General features: G+C 38.7%; 1 protein-coding gene across 3 annotated transcripts in view; it reads left to right on the forward strand.

Moving 5' to 3' along the window:
* Positions 1–23478, forward strand: part of GPAM (glycerol-3-phosphate acyltransferase, mitochondrial) — a 45529-nt gene that overhangs the window by 17626 nt on the left and 4425 nt on the right. For 2 of the 3 annotated variants that reach the window (XM_055719780.1, XM_055719779.1), the window contains exons 4-20: positions 2122–2195; positions 5096–5209; positions 6414–6563; positions 7486–7582; positions 8709–8845; positions 10202–10301; positions 11012–11224; positions 11613–11726; positions 13712–13797; positions 14769–14884; positions 15581–15651; positions 16796–17060; positions 17579–17721; positions 19307–19384; positions 21911–22051; positions 23004–23193; positions 23305–23363. In XM_055719780.1, coding sequence (XP_055575755.1) covers positions 2122–2195; positions 5096–5209; positions 6414–6563; positions 7486–7582; positions 8709–8845; positions 10202–10301; positions 11012–11224; positions 11613–11726; positions 13712–13797; positions 14769–14884; positions 15581–15651; positions 16796–17060; positions 17579–17721; positions 19307–19384; positions 21911–22051; positions 23004–23193; positions 23305–23363 — 2148 coding nt within the window. The remainder of the gene's footprint in view (positions 1–2121; positions 2196–5095; positions 5210–6413; positions 6564–7485; positions 7583–8708; positions 8846–10201; positions 10302–11011; positions 11225–11612; positions 11727–13711; positions 13798–14768; positions 14885–15580; positions 15652–16795; positions 17061–17578; positions 17722–19306; positions 19385–21910; positions 22052–23003; positions 23194–23304; positions 23364–23478) is intronic. The other variant, XM_055719778.1, reaches the window with a different exon arrangement.

The following is a 23478-nucleotide window of genomic DNA, read 5'->3' on the forward strand; positions in this document are numbered from 1 at the left end:
AAATCCAAATGTTTGTGAAGGCTACGTATGATGTGGGCAGCAAGACAAGCAATTACATAAACTGAGCCAACATTTAACAGACACTTAAGTGTTTTGACTTGTAAAAAGGTGTGTGGGAATCCTCAGCTTAGGGCTTTATACATTTAGTAATCAGTCTGTTAGCTCTCAAGCTGGGAATTGTGCTTTAAAAATAAAAATCTTGCTCTGTATTTTGTTCATTTAATAAGAAACAAGTGAACTATCCTAAGATCCCACTTAAGAGAGGGGTGTGACCGGATTAAGCCCTTTATTGCCTTCTGCCACAGGGATTGAACACCATCTTTGCAGCAGACAATAACAAACCAGTTCCTGTCATTAGATTCCAGATATTTCACTTTTTTTGAGCTGCTTGTTTCGTTAATTCCCTTAAGGAAAAGGGATGGATGAGTGAGACGTTTCCTTAAATGCATTGGCCAAACTAACAGTTTCCTGATGCTGGGAGTGGGAAGTCTTACTTCTCCCTCTTACTTTCCTTCCTGCTTTCCTGGGGGCTGATCAAATTCACTAACCAAGCAGAAAACTACCTGCTTTATTTATTCATTTAGTCTGGCTGTCTTAGTTTTCAGCCTTGCCTGAATGAGGTTGGCTTGTTGAGGGGTGGGATGAATGCTAGAGGTGGTACAAGCTAAGAGGTGAAGGGTAGTTTTCAGTGGGAAAGCGCAGGATGTCGTGGTGGGAGCTGGGCTTCTTCCTCATGGCAGCAGGGAATGCTGTTATCGTCTCGCTTGGTCTCACAGAACCAGATCCTCTGCCTGACACAGGGTCAGGGAAGAGTTAAGTAAGAAAAAGCTAAAGTATGACATGCAGCTGTAGGATGAATTTCACAGAGCGAGGTTATAACCACTGGAGTGGACTTGGGCATTCAGTGGTACTTAACTTTGTTGCTGATTTTGGGGGAGACGAAGCACAAGTAATTTCACTTCTCTTTGCCGGAACATTTCATCAGCTTTAAGGCATACAAAAAATTACTAGTGAACAGTCAAAGAAACTAGTATTACCTTGAAGTTTCCTCTTAAGAGCCTAGAGCAACAATTTGTTGATTGTATGTACAACACAGTTATGCTTTAACATGGGGCAAAAGACTGTGCTCCCATTGTAGCACGTGACTTCTACCTGATTTGCAAATTACATAGGACATTCGTATATTTAAATTTCTGGCAAATAATGTTTCCTAAATAAAATACAAACAAATGAGAGTCTTACCTGACTCCCATTGCAAAATTGGTAGTTGAGGCTGTTCTGCAGCTGTGCTGTTGCTAGTAACCATCTTTCTCCTTCACTGTCCTGTTTTTGTCTTCCTTGACATGCACAGTCCCAGTGGTTTTAGCTGCAATTCACTGTTGGCATGTTATCAGTTTTATAATTAAATATTACTTGGGCAGAAAGAAACCAGCCTCTCGGTCAAGGTACTCCACTGGTATATGGAAGATTAAAGTTTAGGTCTTCCTGCGAAGGAATATTTGCTTATCCAAGTGGAACTGCACCCAAACTCATCCCAGAACAGTTAATAGCCTGGCACACAGAGTCTGTACCAGGGACGTAGAAGGCTGGATTGAGTTTGTTGTTCAGGCAGTGGAGGAATGTGGAGGTTTGCCACCTAACCATGGATGGATATCCTGACCCTTGGGCTGCCGTTAGGTGACGCGTGATCTGCTGGCAGACCGCGTGTCACAGGCAGAGTGTCAAAAGGCTCGTGATTACACGAATGCCAAATGTAGCTTAATAAAGTTCTGTCTCAGAGATGAGTTCTGTATTTTGACAAGTCCTGGTTTATATTACATCAGAATATGATAAAGTATCCTGAATTGAAGAATACAACTGTTTTTGTATGCGGTAAAGCCTACAGAGTAGTTTGAAAGTATTGGAGTTGGGAATAGCGACTTTCTGAATTTTATTTTCATTTCAGGACAGTTTATGTGCTTTATAAGCAGTTCAGCACTTTCAGCACTTTTCTGCTTTGGGTTTTGTTTGTAATAGAGGTGAAAAACATTGCATTATTTTAAATGTTACGACGAATGTACAGGCACAGCTATTCTTACGTAATGAAATAGTCCACCAATCTTTTTTTACTTTGTTTTACAGGATAACTTCTTCAATGCTAGTATTCCATCTTTGGGTCTACGTAATGTCATATATATCAATGAGACACATACAAGGTAATGTAGCAAGTCTTTCTTTTGCTTTTAAAATTTCATGTGTTCTGATCATATGGCAGGGAAATCTCCATGATAGTCCGGACTGAGTGAATGTATGTCGCTGTCCTAAAATGCAGGAATTGGTGCTGAACTCAGGAAAGTAATGTACTTGTTAAATCTGGCTGCATGTATCTGGGAGCTGGGCAAAGTCCTTTGGGTTTATAGACAAGGAGTGTAAGGTCAAACCTGTGTCACAAAAAGCAGAGCATGTTTATATCCTTTCTCCTTTAGTGCAAATGGCAGCATCCACAGCATAATGCTGAGAGGAGCCGTTTTATTCCCATGCTTAAGAATGACTTCAGGCTGCATTTTAATTTACAGAGCAGATCTGGCTCACAATTTAGGCGTTGACTATTATCATTAATGACAATTAGACCTGAACATGTCTTGCGAGACTGTCTCTGCCTCAGTGGCAGAGTGCAGCTCCTGTAGAATGGTGTATGTGACCTAAAACCCATGATAGATCTTTGCTCTACTGGAAATAAAACTTATGTTCTGGGATGAAGATAAAGTATACAAAAATCTTTATTCTGTTCTTTGAAAAGTTAATAAGGCTTGCTGAAGTTTTTACAGTAATCATTAGCATAAGCAGGTCCTGCAGCGTTTGTCATAGAGTCAGAGCAAACAAAGAGAGGCCAGCAGCCTGAAAGAAATGAGCCGAAGTGTCTCAGTGGAAGAAAGGCAGCATTGTGCTGTGCTCGAGAGGGAGGAAGCTAATGTTAGAGGCTGTTCTTTCTTCAATTTGAATTAATTATGTTTTTTTTAAGAGTTGAGCTTGTAGTTTAGAGTACAGAGAAATAACAGAAATAGCATTTAACTTTTTTTTTTTTAGTTTCAAAACTCTGTTTGAATGGTTTTGAACGGTCAGACTTCCTTAAATTAAAAATACAAGGGCATCAAAACGCAGGTTAATGAATTATTCTGCAATAAAATGCCTTTAGCTCAGAATGTCATTATAGTCTGGAAACTGACAAATATTAATGAAGTTATGAGGTCCCGTGGGGTTATATAGTCACAGTTTCTTGGCCTTAGAAAGCAAGAGGCATTCTCTTTAACTGCAAGCGTATCGTGCCAGTACTGAGACGTTACCACAGCCTTTTTCCGAGGTGTGAACATGTCAGTTTTACATTATATCTTCGCTGGGTCTATTTTGCGTGGGTTTTGTCTTCTACCATTGCTACATGATTAGAAAACATTTTTTTCTAATTATGCTACATCATATCTAAGCTGTAAAATGAATGTATAAGCCTTTATACTTTGACATATCCCTGCAATAACTGTATGCTGCTGTGATGATGTGTTCATAGTTGCCAAAATTGTTGTCAGAAAGAAGCATATCCTCAACTTTGCTTTTTAGAAAAATCAATAAGGCTCTCAAACTCTCATGAGAAAGGGAAAATGGAAAAGCAATTAAGGCAGAGTCACCAGTCTACTTTACTGACAGCATGAATAGTCAGATGCATTGTCCTTCGAGATGCACTGAATATATGTCTAACTGTTACATGTCAGGCAGGCTGTGCTGGTGGCTGGTGCATGTGCACTCAATTATCATGCGAGTGGCCTTTTGCAGTGCAGAAGTTCCTTCTCATCTTTCCTAGCTGGTTTTAACACGTATAAATTCACTGAAATGTGGTAGGGAGGTTTAACAGCCAAGATCAGTTACTCAGGTGACAACAAGGAGTGGGACCTTGGCGACACTCCAGCACGGAAAGCGACATGAGCATTGCCACCAGTTCAGTTTGGGACACTTGGTAGAGCATCAGCAGTGCATTGCAGCAGCAGACTTCAGGACAGGGTTTTTGCATAATACTGAGTGTTCTGGTCTTAGGAATGGCCAGAAATTAATTTCTTCTTCTAGCTGTTAATTCTGCCCCATCACATCAGCTCTGCTGTTCAGGGGTCCCAGCTTTTTTTGCTTTGTGGAGTGACCCTCATGTGTGGTGGCTTGCCTAGTCTAGTCTAGTCCTGGCCTGGTGAGTGTGGGTGGCCAGGAGACAAAATAGCAGTGAATATTCATTGTTGGGAACTGGATTTTAGCCTTTCCTGTGTCACGCGCATCTTCTGTACTGTTAGGAAAACTGTGAAAAATAACATTTTCTCAGGTGATAGCTGCTTATATGATCCAGATAGTAGAGGACAGGGTTTATTTAAAAGAGACTGGCCACATAAGTTAAGTTGCCTTACTTAAACGCTTGAATGCATAGAGAGATTTACGGATTATTCAGTGGTTCTGCTCCTGTTAGAACCTTGGAAGTACAAGGTACATAGGAGCACATAGGGCTGGGTGTTTAAAAATACTGGAAGAAAAGGTTATGAAAATAGTGTTTTTAGTGTTGGTGGCTAATGCAAACATATTTTCAGGAGTGTCTGTGAGAGTTTACTCTGTGTGTACAATGTGAGTAACTTTCCCATGAAGAGTCTGTTTCTTGAGGAAGCGGGCAAACCTCTTAGCTGGGCATCTACGTTCCTCGGTGGAAAGTCACTGGATCTGAAATCAGCACTGCTTCTCTCTCCTTTTGTCCTGGCTGGGCCGGGGAGTCTGTTCCAGTGGACAGACAAAATGTATGTGCTGGTTTGTCACTGCTTTCCTGTGATACTATGGATATTTTAAGGCCACTGTCACCCTGAATTGAAGTAATGCAGACCCCAGTTGTCTCAGATATTTTACATTACACATCAGTTGTTTCACCCATAACTTAACATATTGGCGATTTACTAGACAATACAAAAACCTTAGGCAGCCTTTCATAAAATTTGATTTACTTTTGCTTCTTAATTGTATTTTCAGGTGGTCAATATTCTTTTTTCTGGCAGTGAAGTGTTTTCAGGGTCACACTCAAACACCCTTCATATTTTTGCAGGTACAGAGGGTGGCTTGCAAGACGCTTTTGTTATGTCCTTTTTGTGCAAGAGAGGGATGTTCATAAGGGTATGTTTGCCAAGAATCTGACAGAAAATGTGCTGAATAACAGCAGGTAAGATAATGCAAAATAAACTTTTTTTTTTTAATGACTGATACATTATAATATGGTTTAAGAATTTGGAAATGGCAGGTTTTGAAAATCAGATTATTTAAAACGTTAGAAGATACAGTATCTGCAGCACAGCCTTTCAGGACTGTAGTTTGCAATTTCTGTTTGAATAGTAAAAGAGGGGGGATTAGGAATTATGAATCTCCAAATGAGTGATAATAGTGGGTGGACAGCAGAGAGTACACAGGAAAATAAATTGCGACATGGTAACTTTTCAAATGTTTGTTTAACTAGTTTATGTAAATACATGGGACTGAAGTCACACTGCAGCCATTGGAAATTGACAGTGTTTCAGAAATAAGAGGAAAACAGCATTTCAGAGTACCCTGAGTGTACACCCAGAGCGTGAGGCAAAACTGGGTAAAGGCTATGGCATAAAATACCCACCCTTTATTTTGTGCAGCTTGTTTTGTGTTTCATATACTGCATTGTAAGTGGGACGTTGAGCCCCTGATCAGCTATTAAGGTGTCAGTTTTCCCATGGACACAAAGAAATTCAACCGCATGCCCACTCCTTGAGTCTGCTTTTGTCAGAGGGCACGCACTGCCTACATTAACATTCCTAACTCTCCTGAATTTTTAATGTTCAAGTCCCATCTGTAGACGATAGTATTGCTTTGGAAAAGTAAAGCAAACTGTGTTGTGTCATAGTTATGGTGTGTTAGACCACTTAATCTTTCTTAGCCTTTATAAAATCTAGTTACACTTTGTAAAGCTGAGAATTCAAGGAGGAGTATACTGTAGCAGTGCAGAATAGCAACTGCATAAATCTGTTTGAGGTAAGTGAAATTGCCATGGCAGGAAAAAAAATACTGAAAACCAGGAGATTTCAGCTCTTCTTTCTGCATTTTTAACCTCACTTACTGTTTCTGAAAATTGGCAATCACTTAATATCATACCTGTGAACTGTGTACAAACTCTTTTATATGGTCAACGTTCATCCGTCATGCACCTTTTTAATCAGAGCTTAGAAAACTGCTGAATTAAATTCTGTGCATTTGGAGTATGCAGTACTTCAGCGTGCATGTTCTTTTATGCCTGCAAGTTACTCCTATAGTAACATGCAGCTCATTCCCAGCAGTAGTTGTCTGTGACTTAAACTCTTTTGTTGCAGGACTGTCTCATAAGTTTTACTTTTTAATGTTAGAGTCCAGAAGGCCATTGTAGATGAAGCTTCTGAACCAAGTGCTCCAGGTAGTTTTGCTCAAACGGATCCCAAAGCCATCAACAAAGTGAAGAAAAAAGCTAGGAAGATTCTGCAGGAAATGGTAGCAAATGTGTCACCGGCTTTAATCAGGTAAGAAAAATGGCTCATCAGTATTGTCAACGGGTAGAAGGACAGCCAAGCTCTCTGTATTACACCAGCAGAGCTTGTAACACATTATTCATGAATAATTATTCTAAAAAATAATACATTCTTCATAAAAATCCCTTTTCTAATGTTAACTAATGAAGTGGTACTTACTTTTCATTTTCAGATGGAGCAGAAACCCTCCACCTTTTCAAGGGATAAGTCTTATGATAAGATTAAATACAGACAGATTGTTTTAGTTTTATTTTTATTTTCTCCTGAAACTACGTTTGGTGCTAAAGCTTAGACCAGTATTAGTATGTTTTGTTGTTTCAGACTGATACGAGCGACAGCAGCTAGCTGCAGCATCTTAGACTGTGAAAGACCTTTTTTCCTGTATCCCACTGAATATCATAATCTGTAGTTATAAATATCTCAGACAGAGTCTTGTCTTTAAAAAAAAATCTTCTACTGTGGTGTCTACCTTTACTACTAAGGATGAATTTGCCTCTGTCATGTTCCTAGTCCCTTTCACCAAATTCTGTGATGCAAACCCTCCATTTTTTAACTGTATTAAATTCCCCCACAAGACCAGACATGCTTGTCACCTAACTAGCTTAGCTAATTAGAACTGATCACAGGAGCTCCATTAACTTGCCCTGTATGTAAAGTGGTCTGTGCCCTTTGAACAGCCTTCACTGAGGTTTATGCTAACAAGTTTTGTGTCATAACTGCAGGAGGCTAAAATGTGGTTACTAACCATGGCTTAGCTGATAGGCAAAAAATGTTATGCAATTTGATTGATAGTAATTTTGTTTGAATATGAAGTAATCAGATTTTATGGCTTTGCTTTTAGTCATATACAAGCATTATAAAATGGAGGCAGAAATGAATGAAGTTTTTTGAGTTGTGTTTGTTCTTCTTTCAGGTTGACTGGCTGGGTGTTACTGAAGTTGTTTAACAGCTTTTTCTGGAATATTCAGATCCACAGAGGCCAAATAGAAATGGTCAAAGCAGCAACAGAGGTAAGGGAGGGTGGGAAAGAATCTAGTAGGATAGATTGCTGATGTAGTTTCTGTTAACGTTTACAGCACTGCCTCTTCTTAGGAGAGTTCTGCTAAGTCTGTATGGAATCAGATTGTAGATAGATAGAACTCTCTCATATCTGTGAAATAGTGTTTGTAATTACATGCAATGCTCTTTGAGTTGTGTAACCTAAAAAACTACGTGAACTCTGGTTTTACCTTTGTTTCAGGATCAAATTTTAACTATCAGGCTGAATGATTACCTCAGATAACCTGCATCCAGCATTATTTCTTTTTTTGTGCTGAGGCAGCCAGTTATAAATTAGTAGATCTGTTTAGGATTTTTCATTCTTACCTTAAGTTGGAATAAAAAGCTTTAAGAAATAAACTTTTCCTGGTTTTTACTAGCAGTCTGTTCCCAGTCCTTCAGTATTTATTGAAATTGATCAAAGAGCAGGTGTGGGTGCCCCATCCCTGGCAGTGTTCAAGGCCAGGCTGGATGGGGCTTGGAGCAACCTGGTCTAGTAGCAGGTGTCCCTGCCTATGGCAGGGGTCTGGAACTAGATGACCTTTAAGGTCCCTTCCAACCCAACCCATTCCATGATTCTATTTTCTTTACACTCAAAGGAATTGATTCTTTTTGCAGGGTTCGCCTTAGAAAGATGGATTAGATAAACGAAACAGAAAAGGTTCTTACTGTTTTCTGTTACCTTTTGATTACAGTGTTTGGGAACCCCACTGTTCATAGAGCCTTGCTGATATCTAAGAAACAGCAGTACATTGGTGATACTGATGATTTGGCCATATCCCTTTGATTGTTTGATTGTTGTCTCAGTACTGTGAGTCTGAAGAAACTGGGAGTATTAATCATTGTTAATGTAATGAATACAACTGAAAGCTACAGTCAATGAAAATTAAGAAGTACAGTTGACTGTAATGTTCTCCCAGTCACAGCTGAATGAAAACCAGAAGTAAACAAACAAGCAGAAACTAGCATTGGTTCTGATAATATGGTAGTTCTGATAATATGATGCTAGCAATCTCAATGATGGATTTTAAGAAGGAGTAATATTATGCCTTTTTTACCATCTGTCTTCTCTCTTTTTTCCGCTTCTCCCCACCATAGATGAATTTGCCTCTCATCTTCTTGCCTGTTCACAAATCCCACATTGACTACCTGCTCCTTACATTCATTCTTTTCTGCCATAACATCAAAGCACCCTACATTGCTGCAGGGAACAATCTCAACATCCCCATCTTCAGGTAATAACCTGTTCTTATCTGGAAAAGACTGAGGTGGGGGATCTTCAGGTGACCTATTGTGCTATGTATCTTTTGTCCAAGTATAGTCTGAGTATTATTGGGCCATCATGTAGAACTTCTTTGGTTCCTACTACATGCTCAGAGAGACAGCATAATAAAATCCTTCTGAGAAACTGTGTCATAACCTCAGTAGGTTAAGGAGGGATATTACTTTCTTCTTGGAGTCTCAGAGTGGGTAGGTGACTAAGGAAAGATGAGTATGTTAAAAAGTGTTGTGAATGGACCACTCTTCTTCATGAAGTTTAATGAGCTGGCTACTGGGTGGTAACAGTGCTGAGTGAATAATACTTTGTGGGAAAGTACTCCAGTTTGGTCTGTGTTTAAATTACATTTCTGGTGGCTGAAGAACCTAAGGTCTGTTAGGTAGTGTTTCTGTGAGGCAGATTTTGGAGATAACTCAAAAAATAAAATGATAACTTTTTCTGAAAAGCCGCTGGATATTGCAGGAAACGAAAGAAGGGGGATACCCTAACTTAGAGATTGTTCTGCACTGGTAGGTGTGAATGATCCCAGTAAGGCATTCAAACTCTATAAAGTATTAATTCCAATGCTATTTGTTAGGCCTAGCAGTATAAAAGAAAGAGAGACTAGCATAAGTAATCTAACATCCCTTTAGACGCTGGGAACCCCGAGCTGTGCAGCATCCAGCAGGCCTCCCTCCGCACGCTGCATTCTGTGCGCACCCTTTTCTGCAGAAAAGGTTACCCCATTTCAGTCACTTGAGCTAGTATAGGATTTTCTTAGAGGAAAAACCTCTGTTCATCATTTATTCTGTCAGGCAGAAAGGATGTTCTCATGAGAACTTTTTGCTGCATGGTTAGATAAAGGCAAGGCTGCGCAGGTGGTGTAATTGCTGGTACCCAGTGGGAGCTGCTGGCAGGCTCCTCTGTCAGAACTGGCCGGCTGAGCTGATCCCGTGGCCACGGGACTGTGCAGCACGGTGTGGGCACGAAGGCTGTGCTGTATGTGCAGCATGGCACAGGCTTGGGCCAGCCTGGGTGAGCTGTTACGTGCGTCACTAGCATCTCCGTGTACCACAGCCTCCCAGCCAGGTCACTGCAGAGGTAAGTTGTCTGTCAAGGGGGTGAAAGGCAGCAAGACAGTGTAGAGAAGCCTGCTTAAGTTAAACGGAGTAATACTCGTGTGGTCCCATCATGTGCAGATAGCGTAATATGGTTTCGTTTTTGAGAATTTCAGTCATTTCAGTTCCTGTTGTGTGCTAGGAGTTTTGTGCTGGACATGTAGTAGTTTCCTGCAAACTGAAATCGATGAGTATAATTCTTCTTTATTGTGTAGCACACTGATCCGCAAGCTAGGTGGATTTTTCATTCGTCGAAAGTTAGATCAGAGTCCTGATGGTCGTAAGGACTTCCTCTACAGAGCTTTGCTCTACGTGGTACGTATTTCTTGTCTTTATACAGGTAGTGTTTCAGTTGGGTGGCAAGAGGCAAAGTGAGTTCCATCAGTCTGGGGATGTTTTTTACTGCTTTGAATTTGTCTTACGTTTCATGCTGCAAAAAAAGTATACATTTTTGTATGAAGTTTTTGGCATATAGAAAAAAGATTGAATGCCCAGCACCTTTGAGGACAAGCAGATTTTCACCTTGTGTAATCCTTATTAAAGAAAGTGGAATTAATACTCTCTGAATTAATGTTAAACTTAAGCCTTGTTTCTCCAATTTATTTTGTACTGGGACATATCTACACTGATTTTGTTAACTTAATGCAAGTCCCTGTTTATGATGGGTTGGTGTAATCCCTTGGGCCTTGCAGTATAATAGCTGTATTTGAGTCTTGGAAGATGGGGTGTGCTGAGGAATCAGGAGAGGCATATGCAAATCAGCTGGATCAACTGCTGCTAGAGATGCTGTTCTTGAACAAATGGCATTATACTGCTTGTATATTCATGCAAATTCAGTGGCGCTTTGGTCTGGGTTTGTGTCAGGCATTAATTATTACTTTTTTGTTTTCACTTGTATTCATGCCAACTCATGATCTTCCAATGTTTTAAAAAAGAAATGGTCGCTGACAGTATATTTCAAATGTGAATTTGCCGGTATAATTAGATACTTATTTTTACCTCTTTTCCAATCCTTTTGTATTCAGCACATAGAAGAATTGTTGAGACAGCAGCAGTTTTTAGAAATATTCTTGGAAGGCACACGGTCTCGAAGTGGAAAGGCATCTGGAGCTAGAGCAGGTCTTTTATCTGTGGTGGTGGATGCTCTCTTCTCAAATGCTACTCCTGACGTCCTAATTATACCCGTGGGAATCTCTTATGATCGTATAATTGAAGGTCACTATAACAGTGAACAGCTGGTAAGAGCAAATGAACAACTTGTTTTGCCTAGGAAATGTTCTGTTTATATGCAGGACAACGTGTTACGTAGTTAAATAATGTCCTAGTAGTCTTCTGTCACATGTACTTGGTGTTAGTGTTGAAGAGTGTGTGAATCACAAAACCTCTGTGATGGGGACTGCTGAGGTACAGATGACAGACTTCTAAATGCAAATTCATGACACAACAAATAGTATGTTCAAGTGGATATCTATGGAAAAAGTAGTTCTGTAGATATACTTGAATTTACGAGGTATGCCTAAAGATTTGGGCTTGCTTTGTCTGCTGTCACATGCATTTTAATTCTAAACATAACCTTTTAATTGCAAATGAGAAAAAACCCCAGAACAACTACCTATTTTTTTCCAGGGCAAGCCGAAGAAGAATGAAAGTCTTTGGAGTATAGCTAGAGGAGTCTTCAGAATGCTGCGGAAGAATTACGGCTGTGTCAGAGTAGACTTTGCACAACCGTTTTCCTTAAAAGTAAGTTTGATATTTTGAGGATTCTTTTGAATGTTTGACATTTTTGATGTTTCAATAGTGGGACACGTTTATTTTTTTTTTTCTCCTTGTGGGTTGTCATCGTTAGCGTTATCTCCTGAAGCCCATTTCAGTGGGACAAAAGCATCCCTGTTTTGCTGCATGTGTGAGTCTTTGAACATGTTTGTGTTAAGCTGAAATAGTCTCTGAGTTGATATAAAGGGTTATGTTAGTTTTGAAATGGTGTAAATATTCTTACTGGGGATCTTTGTTTTGTTTTAACAAACAGTCTTTAAAATTGTTTGACATTTGAAGAGATGACACATTTGAAGGAGACATTTGAAGTTGAAGGAAACATAATACTGTTCTCCAGTTTTAAGTGATTTAATGGCTTACGCTGTTGTTGAGGAGGGGCATTTATGTCACTGGATTTTAAAAACTGCTAAGCAAATTAGTAGCTATAAAAGTATCATGGGTAATGTATCATAAAAATCTGCATACTCTTTGAAAGTCATGGTTTGTTATTAGTTTACACAACTATTACCTACAGTAGTTCACCAAATACTGTTGTGTCGTGCAGTAGTATGTACCTTCACTTTTATTTTCCCTGTTCTCTGCAGAATCTGCTAGTACTAATACCCAATTTACCTGCATTTCACTAATCTGTGTTCTGCTACATTATACCTTATTTTTAGTGTGACTTTAATAAGATTAATTACTGTAACAACAACCTACTAGAACATTATTCAAATTAATTAGGTGTTCTTCTTTCTGCCCTACTTCTCTCAGAAAAGCAGTGGGTTGGAGAGCTTTGGAGGGTTCAATTACCACAGCATGAAATTGTTGTGACTGTCTGCACTGCATTATAATTAGCGTAGTAGGGAAAAGATGTTAATTCACTTCCAAAGGAGAAGGCTTGGGCTATTCTTGGTAGGGAGTTAGCAATTGTTCTTGGATCAGTGTAAGGAAAAGAAGGTTATCTGCCCACTTAATCTAGTGAAATGCTAATCACTCTACCTTCCTAGCAGCCTCTGTCAGGTCTCATTTGTATGTGTATTCATTTTTGTACTCCAGAAAGATAATAAATGGCACACATTGTTTAAGTGTGCCTAACTAAGATTTGCAGAAGTGTAACTATTTTTAAATCGAGGTAGTTATGTTGCTGCAGGTTTTTCTGAAGGAGACTGAGCTTTGGGGGTTAATTTTGAGTGTCTGCAGTCCTGTGAGCACAGGCTTAGGAGCAGAAGAGAGTGAGCTGGCTGTGAGAGTCTTCTAAGCAGCTTTCCTGGGAGGAAACTGTTTTCCTGACCAGCAGGTTAAGTGGCTCTTTAGTTTCCCACATCAGTCTTCATAGCAACTGAAAGAACACAGCGTCCTGAAAACAGAGTAATGTGAATGCTAAACTGTAAAGAGAGGCTTTTGAGAAATTTGGGATTCAAGAATTCCCAGCATGTAGGACCTTGCCTCCTTCCTGGGTGCTTTAGTTTGTGGCACTATGAGGGGTCTGTCTTGCAACTGGAGTCTCTATGCTAGGGTTTACCTTTGGAGAAGCTCCTTATCCTGGTGTTTGAGGAAAGAAGCAGCAAGTAATAATTACAGTGTTGCTTCTGAATGGGTATTAGACTTTGCTCTCACTCATGTTAATGAAGGCAGTTCTCATTAATTTAATCGTGGAGAAGCTAGTCACAAAAGAGTTGTTCCCAGCAGGGTGCTGACAGGGGTTATGCATTGTTTTTATTGCAATGTTTTTCATGAAGTACAGATTCCTTGCAGTAGAAAGTCTGCCTTTTCATCAAATAAAATCAGAAGTGAATAAACTGTTGAAAACTTTTAATTTCTTTGACCTTATTACTGCTCTTTTAGCGTGAGCTATTTTTAATCACAGTTGAATTTTTGAATAATTGCCTTTTTCATAAAATAATAATACCAGTTGAATGCAAGAATAGGGTGGGAAAAATACAAAAAAATAACAAGTCTTCTCTTAACAGGAATACGTAAACAGCCAAAGCCAAAAACCTGTGCCTGCTCCTCTTTCTTTGGAACAAGCTTTGTTACCGGCTATACTTCCATCAAGGTAGAGATTTGTTTGGGTGCTGGGGAGAGGGAGGACAAGTTAGGGGTTTTTGTTTGCTTGTCTTTTTAGTGTTCTGCGCTACATTCTGAGCAGTGCTTGAACTCCTCAAGGGTGATCTAATTGTGTATAGAAAAACCACAAACGTAGACAATTGTAACTGCAATTTATAATAAGAGTTGCATTATTTCGGGGAAGCTCTGTTTAAGCTCGAGGAGGCTTTTTTCCTTTTTTCCTTTTTTTATTTTTTTATTTTAATGACCTCTGTTTGTCTAAATTTTATGGAATAACTTAGGGAAAAAATGACACAATGAAAAATGAAGGATTTGGTTTTAAACCTCAGAAAAATTTCAAGTAGGTTTTGGTATAATTCCAAAGTAAATAGGACCTGGGCGTGAGTACCCCTTACTCAAGCAGGTGACTGTCACTCAGAACTGCAAAACTGTGCTCAAGGGCTAGATCTGCATTTATTACACAGATACACATTTTAGTCGAGGTCTTTTCTGGACATGTACAACCCTGTGTGGCTCTAGTAGAGACAACCATTTGTCTTTAGAAAGTTGTAGATCCATACAAAGATCCATTTCTAGTTTGTACAGGGGACTGGGCTGGAAACTACCTTTTAGGCAATTTGCTTAATCTACTGTTTTCATATTCACTGAAGGGAAGAGAGAAGTGACATGCAAGTGATGTAAAGGCAAAGTCATGAATAGCCGTAGGACAAGGTTGTGATTTTTCTTTTGATAGTCTTAGCTGGGATTGTTGTTTAGTGTGAAGAAATAATCAGAAGTTGGTAGATACTAAAATTTTTGTGGAGCTTGTTATGCATAACATTTTTGTGCCTTTACCAGACTGCGTAGTGATGTTTTGCACTGTAGTTCAGTTAGTGTATTAAAAAAAAATGTTATTCCAAATTATTTTACATTTTGATCAAAATCTAAATGTCATAATGTGAATTTTTATTCTGTATTCAGACCTAATGGTACTGTAGATGAAGGTACAGAGGCCTCTCTGCCCAGCTCCAGGGATATCACCAGTGAACCCTTCAGAAGAGAGTTGATATCCAACTTGGCTGAGCATATTTTGTTCAGTAAGTGTCACACTATGACTATCAGCTGCCTGTTACGTTTTGCTGATTGCCAAACAGTAAGTTAGTTCATGCAATGTCGTACTTTCCCAATTCCCTCCAATCGGGTGGTCATTTCATGACTTGAGATGCTCTTTGGACAATTTTCCATCCTTTGCCTCCCTCCCTCCCACCTCCTTCTGATTAAATACAAGCTTTTTATTCTGATTGCTTTGTTAACTTTTGTATTCCTTGGACTAGTATGCTGAACTTGCTGTACTCTGAAGTGTTTGACTGTCATGCTGGTATGCTGGTTTCTTATCACTTCATATGAGAGGTTATTGCAGAAGAACTTAATGCAGAAGTTAATGGCATTATTTAAGACCGTACTCACATTAACTCATCTGTATGCATGAACCACTGTTGCCAGGTTTTATAGATTGTATGGTGTATGCTTCAGTCAGTAGATCTGTGATTTGTGATATGAGATGCAGTACTTAGCTTAGTAAACATTTAAGCTTTACTCGGCCTTCTTAGTTCAAGTTAATTGATGAATATTGTTACTATATAGACATGATACACTTTGTATTTCATTCAGAAGGTACAGGTCTATGCCAATATCACTTCTTTTTTTTTTTTTTAAATAATGAGTACTCTTTCATTTGTAATGATGTTCTGCACTTCTCAGGTCCCTAACCAGTTTATCTTGTTTCCCTCTAGCTGCTAACAAGTCCTGTGCTGTGATGTCTACACACATCGTTGCCTGTTTGCTGCTGTACAGACACAGGCAGGTAAGGTTTCCACGCTGCTTAAATAGCCAAACTTTAAGTTTAGTTAAACATAAAATTTTAGCCTTTACTTTAGCCTTGTTAATTAAACAGTATGCATTATACTATTATATGATACTAATAGAAGAAGAAAGACGCGTTTAAATTAAAGTGGATTTCAGGTAGTCTGAGTGCTAGTATTTTAATTAGTAGTGGATACTTGAAGATAAGCTGTTGTTGAATGGGAGATAATAAATACTCATGTGGAAACAGATTTTTGTAATTCAAAATGTAGTTAAGCTTTTCTAAAGAATACATGGTTTCGGTTCATTGCGTTAAGGTTGTTTTTTAGATCTCAAACACATTCGTCATTGAATATGCTAGAAACTCTTCTGTTAATTTTCAAATTAGTTTCGCTGGTCCTCAATACTAGAATATTATATCACAATGACATAATGGTACTAATGTTTAACTGAAGGCTTGTGCGTAGGCCTTGGAAGACTGTTTTTTTCCTTGTACAAGTGTGTTTTGCGGTTTTTCTGCAATTCTTTCTCCCTGTAAGCTGAAGCTTTTATTGCACATATATTGAGAACAAATTGAAAAATATTGGTCAGATGTGTAATCTTGCTTGTTGAGAATAGGATCATTATTCCCATCAGTCCGGTCTTTATAATTTCCTAAAATAGTGGGATCAAAGAAGCATTTTGCATTGTGATCTGAAGCCATCTTGACAAAAAAACAGGGAAAAGAAGTGCTTGAGGCAAAGCTTTTCCTCCTGTCCCCAAACAATTGAATAGTTCTGTTAACTACAATATTCCCAGATAATTGATCATTCATTTTATAGCATAAGTAATAGAAATGCGGTATCTCTGACACATTCTTGAAGAACAGCTCAGGTCTCTGCAGGTCGTGAAATAAACCAAGAAGCAAACAAAAAACTTTCATTCCCAAATACCTGCATGGCTTTAAAATATAATTGCATGTAATAAAGAACCTGTGGACTATTGCAGCAAATTCTCCATGGGAATAAATTTTTCTAGTATGACTGTGGTGCTTTGGATTGTTGACAATTATTGTATTGTTTATGTGTTTGCTAGGTATGTGGTTTACAGGTAAACTCCTGTGCAGAAAAATTTTTTTCACTGTGTGATTCTGTTTCTGTACCTAGGGAATTGATCTTTCCAGGTTGGTAGAAGATTTCTTCTCCATGAAGGAGGAAGTCTTAGCCCGTGACTTTGACTTGGGGTTTTCAGGGAACTCGGATGATGTTGTCATGCATGCCATCCACTTGTTGGGGAACTGTGTAAATATCACAAACACTAGCCGAAACAATGAGTTCTTCATCACTCCCAGCACGACAATACCTGCTGTCTTTGAGCTCAACTTCTACAGCAACGGAGTACTTCATGTATTCATTAAAGAGGCCATTATTGGTATGTTTTGAAATTTGCCAAGGAAAGACTTTCTTGTAATCCATGAAGTCAAAATATCTGCACAAAGAAACTCATCGGTTTTTCATGTAATTTACTTTTGTATATTTCTTCCCTCCCTGCTTCAGCCCAAGTTTACCCTAACAAAACCAATTTTAAAGTAACCTTGTGTTTTGTTTCTGGAATTTTCCCATCGTCCTTTATCTTTCATAGAAGTTGGTTTTTTGTTTGTGTTTGGTTTTTTGTTGTTGGGGTTTTTTTTATTGGTCACTGCTATAGCCAAGCCACTATCAGAGTTTTGAGCCACCATGGCAAAACATGTGCTTTATTAAGATTTTGTTTCAATTGTCATTAACTAGACACAAGTAAAATAGCGGTGAATTCTGTCTTTATTCTTCAATTGTATGTGTAATGTTGGATGGCTTTTAAGCCTAGAAATAGGCAAAACAAAAGTTTTATGTTTCCTTTGCTATAAAACTCTTCGGAAAAATAAACTTTGCTTCTGTTTGTTTCTGTTCTAGCCTGTAGTCTTCATGCGGTTCAGAGTAGGAGGTACAGAAATTGTTCCAATGGTGCTTCTCCAAGTTTGATTAGTCAAGAACACTTGGTCCGAAAAGCTGCAAGCTTGTGTTACTTGCTTTCTAATGAATTTACTGTATCTTTGGTAAGTAATTGCTTTGATTGTCCATGTTGCAAATTTTGTTCCACTTGTAACTGTGTATATTACTTTAAAACTAATCGATGCTTCAAGTGTCACAGTTCTAATTACACAGTTTGCTGTAAGTACAGTCTGGTGGTAGTGGGTATCAAGAGGCTGAATATAATTTGAAGGAGGAAGATAACATTGATCCCACTTGCTTCAGGGAGGTGTCTGAACATCTGAATGGCTGTGGCTCCATCAGAACAGTTCATCCAAAAGATGTCAGGCCTAAGATAACAGGTGAATTAACTTGCCCCAGCTCCTGTTGTTTCCTTGTTTCCTCGGCAAGGTGTGACACAACCAGTTGGTCTGGGTTTAGGGCTCCATGCTGACTGGAGTGCTGAAGTGAGTGATGCTGGGATGAGCCTGCAGCACTCCTGCTGCGCTGGCATGAGGCCTTTCCCGAGAAAGAAGAGGGGCTCGCTCGATCTCTGTCAGCTTCCCACAACTTGAGGCTGGGCTGATTAACGCCTTCTAACAGATTTTGTGTCGCTTATGTCATTAGAACATCGCAACTCTATCTCCGTTCTGCCCAAACTATTTAAGTATTTTTTTACATATATACAAGTCTTTGAGAGTACCCAACTCATACAAGTTTGCGCAGATGATTGGAATTATGCTGGGAACTAAGGCTCCAGATTCTAAAGATATTCTTGATTTGCATAGGAGTGCAATAGTCACAGTGTGTCACACCTAGTACTTAGTGGCAGTTTTAAACACGGCCTGACTTTGGTTTTTGTGTTGTTACAAAACACTGAAGAGACCTGATGTTATCTCAGATTTCAGACACTGTATGCTTACACTCTGCATACTTGCAATTTTAAGTGCTAGGTATTTTTCTTTCTTATGCATAGAAGTTACTTGGAATTCTGGAGATTCTTGAATTCTTACATTTGTACATGTGTCTCTGACTTGTGCCTTTTAAAATGAAGCATAAGCTACTTTTAGTGTTTTTGTCTAGGCAGTAATGTAGCTCATAGCGTGGGGTTCTTTAGTAATCTTATCCTTCTGCTTTCGAAGTTAATAATTGATTATTTTTTAAACTTAAAAATATTTCCTACATGATTACAAACAATGTAAAAGAGGTTTATGTTTTTTTTAATTCAGTTTCAAAACATATAAAGGAATTTCTTGAAAGTGTGCTTTCCTTTAAATTCCAAATAAATCACTGGTATGGGTCTCAATGATTTTAGTTTTATAATGATTTTATTCCAGAACTGTTAAAATAAAATTTGGTTAGAGGTGATTAAAGGAGGGGAGAGTATTTAATGTGTTTTTCTACCAGTGTGGTGATAATGCATTTCTTAAAAAAAAAAATAATTGGGCAAATTTTAAATATCCAATTTCACTTTAATTTTTTTAATGTCTGCCTGTTTGCTAGGATAAACATAAGAGTGGCGCATTGGGATTATGCTGGTAAAAGTTTAATAACTTAAAAGGAATAATGCTGCTGTATCTAAACCATTCATACTTAATGGAGAACTGGTATTGCTATAATGGGTATAATGGATGTGATTTTTTTTCAGTTCATTTCTTTTATGTTGTGCAGCCTTGCCAGGTGATATATCAAGTTTGCCATGAATCTGTGGAAAGGCTGATACAGTATGGCATTCTTCTGGTGGCTGAGGTAAAGGCATAGAGATACTAAATGAGCTTTGTTTCTTGTACTTGACTTTAGCTGTAAGTGGTTTATGCTTCTGATTTGTGAATCTTGTTCTAAATATATGCTGTTACTGAAGGCTTGGAACAACAAGTCCAGGACTGATACTACTTCATTCCCACATTTGTAAGCGTCAGACATTTGAATATAGTTATCCTGTGATGCTAGGAATGACTCTGTGTGTAATTTCATTGTTCCATTAAACCTACTGAGGAAGACACATTTTTTATACTGTCTTGTAAAATGGGGGTTTATTTTATTATTGGAGCCCTTTCAAATTGTAGCATAGCTACATGGATGTTTACTTTCTACCATACATGAGTCAGTAGTCCAGATCTTCTGTCATTCTTTTATTCCTTTGCATCGATCTTGAAATTATTGTAAACCTCCTGCGCTAGCACAACTTGCAGTTTCAGGGATGTCCTAGAGTTGCTGTGTGGTGCAATCTGCCAGAGGCATACAGTGTAAAGAAAACCTGGGGAACAGAGGGCAGTTTACTCCGTTTACCTTTCCTTTCCAAACTTTTTTAATGCACAATAAACAAACCTTGGTGCACAGGAGGAAGCAACACAATTTAAAGAGGCCATGAAACAGGAGTTACATATTTGGCTGCTCTCTTCTTGCAGCTCTGCAGTTTCAAAGGAGGCTAGAGCTGCTTCTGGTGTATTTGTTAACGGCCACTGCTTCACTCTAATCTTACAGCATGCCTTCTGATACGTGTTTCCATTTTTATTATATGTAAGCATAGGTACTATTTACTTGATATACCTGGATATTGAACATTCTCCTTTGGAGTTGCTACTGCTTGCTTTTTATCTGAACTACTGACATGCCATGTATTAGATTGTAATCATTATTAGATAAATCCAAAAATGAATGCTAATGAGAGGATTAGGAAAAATCCTATATGTTCCATGCCTGGTGATGGATAGGGAAAATCGGTCTACTCAAGCATGAGACCTGTCCTGAGGGTTCTTCTGTAAGTTTTGGTTGCTGAGCCTGGTACTTTGCTGTTTATAGCTGGGATATAGATAGCTGTTATGCAGTGTGCAAATATTTGCCTGTCTTGTCTGATACACATCAGCAGCACAACATTTGAATGCTTAAAAAAGAGATATATCTTGTCAGTAAATTTCTTAAACTTAGAAAGCCTCTGCACTTGCTTGCTACTTTTAAAATGTTAATAATTTGCATAATGAGTGGAAACACTGTAAGCAATGGTTGTTTCATGACTTCAGACAGGTTGGAGATGTTTGTGGGGTTCTTACAACCTGTTCTCAAAGAAAGGTCACTAGCTTCTGCCCCTTCCAATTATTTTAGTTTACTGCTGACACTAACACTCTGATAAATTTCCCATTAAATTGAGCTAGATTGACCCATGTTTTTTAAAAATTCTTTTCCTATGATTCTAGTGTCTACTTCAAAAATTAATAAATATTCATAATACATAGCGAACACTTTGTGTTTTTTAAAAACTTATTTTTTGACCTTTGCTTCTTTCAAAATAAAACATTTGGTCAGAGTGTAAGATTGGAAGGATGCCATTCTTCATTTGCTGCAGAGGCCTTTTTCTTTGTCTTGAATATTAAGAAATTAACACATCTACAATGTGTCTGTTACCCATTTAGTTTTAATCTTGCCTGATTCCCATTTCTGAATGGAATAACCTTATGGGGGTCTTTCATCTGCGACTTAGCACTGGTGACCTCTGAAAAACCTTTCTGTTCTGCTGCTTTGAGCAAAACAGATAATGGTGAATGATTGGCACTAGGCTTCCCTTATTCTTTCAAATAAATGTGTGTTTACTATCTCTTAAACTAATTTCTGAAGATTTATTGTTGAAGTTGAATGTTACATCAAATATTGATCAGTCAGGTGGAGTATTCCTGTTGCCCCTCAGATACTGTACATCTGAACTTCTGACACACTTGCACTAGCGTAATCAAGGTTTAATTTTTGGCCTTTGTGATTAAAATGGGCTCATTGTATACCAACCAATATCTCACGTGGGGTCAAATGCAAGAACAGCATCATTAGAGGCAGTAACTTACCACTTCCAAATAGTAGTTTGTAGCATTAATCGAGATTTTAACTACTCTAATGTAATAACACAGAGTTTACTACTCTGTCTTGTAGGCAGCAGTAGTACGGAGGTTAGGAGCATCCACATCCAGATAGCGTCTCAACTTTTTGTCCTCACACAACTGAAAATACTTTCTTGGCAATTGCTGCTGCCTGATATCTTGTAGGAAGGTCCAGCCACACTTGAAAGATTTTCACTATTATGTGACAGGAAACTAAAGAAAAACAGTCTTTTTAACCAAATGTCTCTTCTCTCTGCTTGTCCCAACCTTCTTTATAGTTGGGTCTCACCTGCTTTTGTTAAGTATTAGTTAATGAATGGACTAAGTCAGATATGATTATAAAATAAATCTATTGTTTGCCTGGATCTGGATTTTTTACCTATTTACCACCTTATCTTTCAAATTTAAGCAGGATGATCAGGAGGATGTTAGCCCCAGTCTTACAGAACAGCAATGGGATAAAAAACTCCCTGAGCCGTTATCCTGGAGAAGTGATGAGGAGGATGAAGACAGTGATTTTGGAGAAGAACAGAGAGATTGCTATCTGAAGGTAATATTGTCCTAAGGCTAATAATGCTGAAGCCTGTTGCAAGAGATACAAACTACTTTGCTAGTTTGGGAAGGTTAATGATAATCTATTTCTTTTTGCTGGTTTGCAGTATTTGTCTGTTGTATTTTGATACAGTCAGTAAAACACCTTTCCTTCCCATGAGGAAAACAGTTGAAAAAATGTCAAATAATCTTATAGAGAGATGGAAGGGCAATGGTTAGTATAATGAAAACTGATAAAGGCTCAAGTACCTTAGTGTCTAAATCAGGGGTCCTCAAACTTTTTAACCAGGGGGCCGGCACGTGGATGCAGTGGCAGGCAGTCATCTGCGGCTGCTTGGTTCCCCCTGCAACCCCCGGCCGGGGCAGGAGGTTCTGTAAATACCAGGGGCCGGATTGAGGACCCTGGGGGGCCGTATCCGTCCCGTGGGCCGTAGTTTGCGGACCCCTGCTCTAAATGTTTTATTCTTTACTGATGGCACACACTCTAAAAGGGGTGCATCCAGCTGGTAATTATTTTCAGCCTAAATTTCACTTCATAGATTGTTCATGTTGATTTTAGACGTATTACCGTTTTTTCACAGAGCTGACACAAGCACTCTTTAGGATACCTTTTTGACACTTGCGAACTTATACCCATCTCTGTGGATGTATGGCAACCTTGCTGCTGGCTGCAGAACTTCATGATGTCTTTAATTTTAACTTAGGAAAATAGTTATTAATACCCTGCAGGAGAAAAAAGTAACACTGATCTGTGATGTGCAGTGCCTATTTTGTCCCTTGTAGAAAACTGCTTTTTTTGCTATGCTTCCATAATGTGCTGTGTTGTGCCCCCGTATTCCTTTTTGTACTAAGAATTATTTCAGCTGCCATTTTGCTGTGTACTGTGTTGCAGGTAATTAATATTGTTTCCACTGGTCTCTGTCACCTAAGCTTCTGTTGCCCTTTCTTAGGTGAGCCAGTCTCAAGAGCACCAGCAGTACATCACTTTCCTGCAGAGGTTATTGGGACCTTTACTGGAGGCATATAGCTCTGCTGTCATCTTCGTGCACAATTTTAGTGGTCCTGTTTCAGAGTCTGAATACCTTCAAAAGTTACACAGGCACTTAATAAACAGGACAGAGAAGAATGTTGCTGTATATGGTATGTTACACTGGTTTTGGAACTGGATTTGATTCATTCTGTGTTCCTCCTAATACAAGCTAGTCCAAATTCAGTTGCAGTTTGTTTATCTCTGGGGTTTCTTTCTTACAGCTGAGAGTGCTACCTACAGTCACGTGAAAAACGCAGTGAAAGTTTTTAAGGAAATTGGGGTAAGTGTTCTGTGATCAAGGCTGGAGACTGTTAAGTTCCAGTTTAATAATGAGCACAATTTTGACAATTCACAAAACCTGTTCAATGTCAGTTTAAAATCTGTGAATATATCTG

Source organism: Falco cherrug, chromosome 9, assembly GCF_023634085.1.
Source record: "Falco cherrug isolate bFalChe1 chromosome 9, bFalChe1.pri, whole genome shotgun sequence".
In the NCBI taxonomy this organism is placed as follows: domain Eukaryota; kingdom Metazoa; phylum Chordata; class Aves; order Falconiformes; family Falconidae; genus Falco; species Falco cherrug.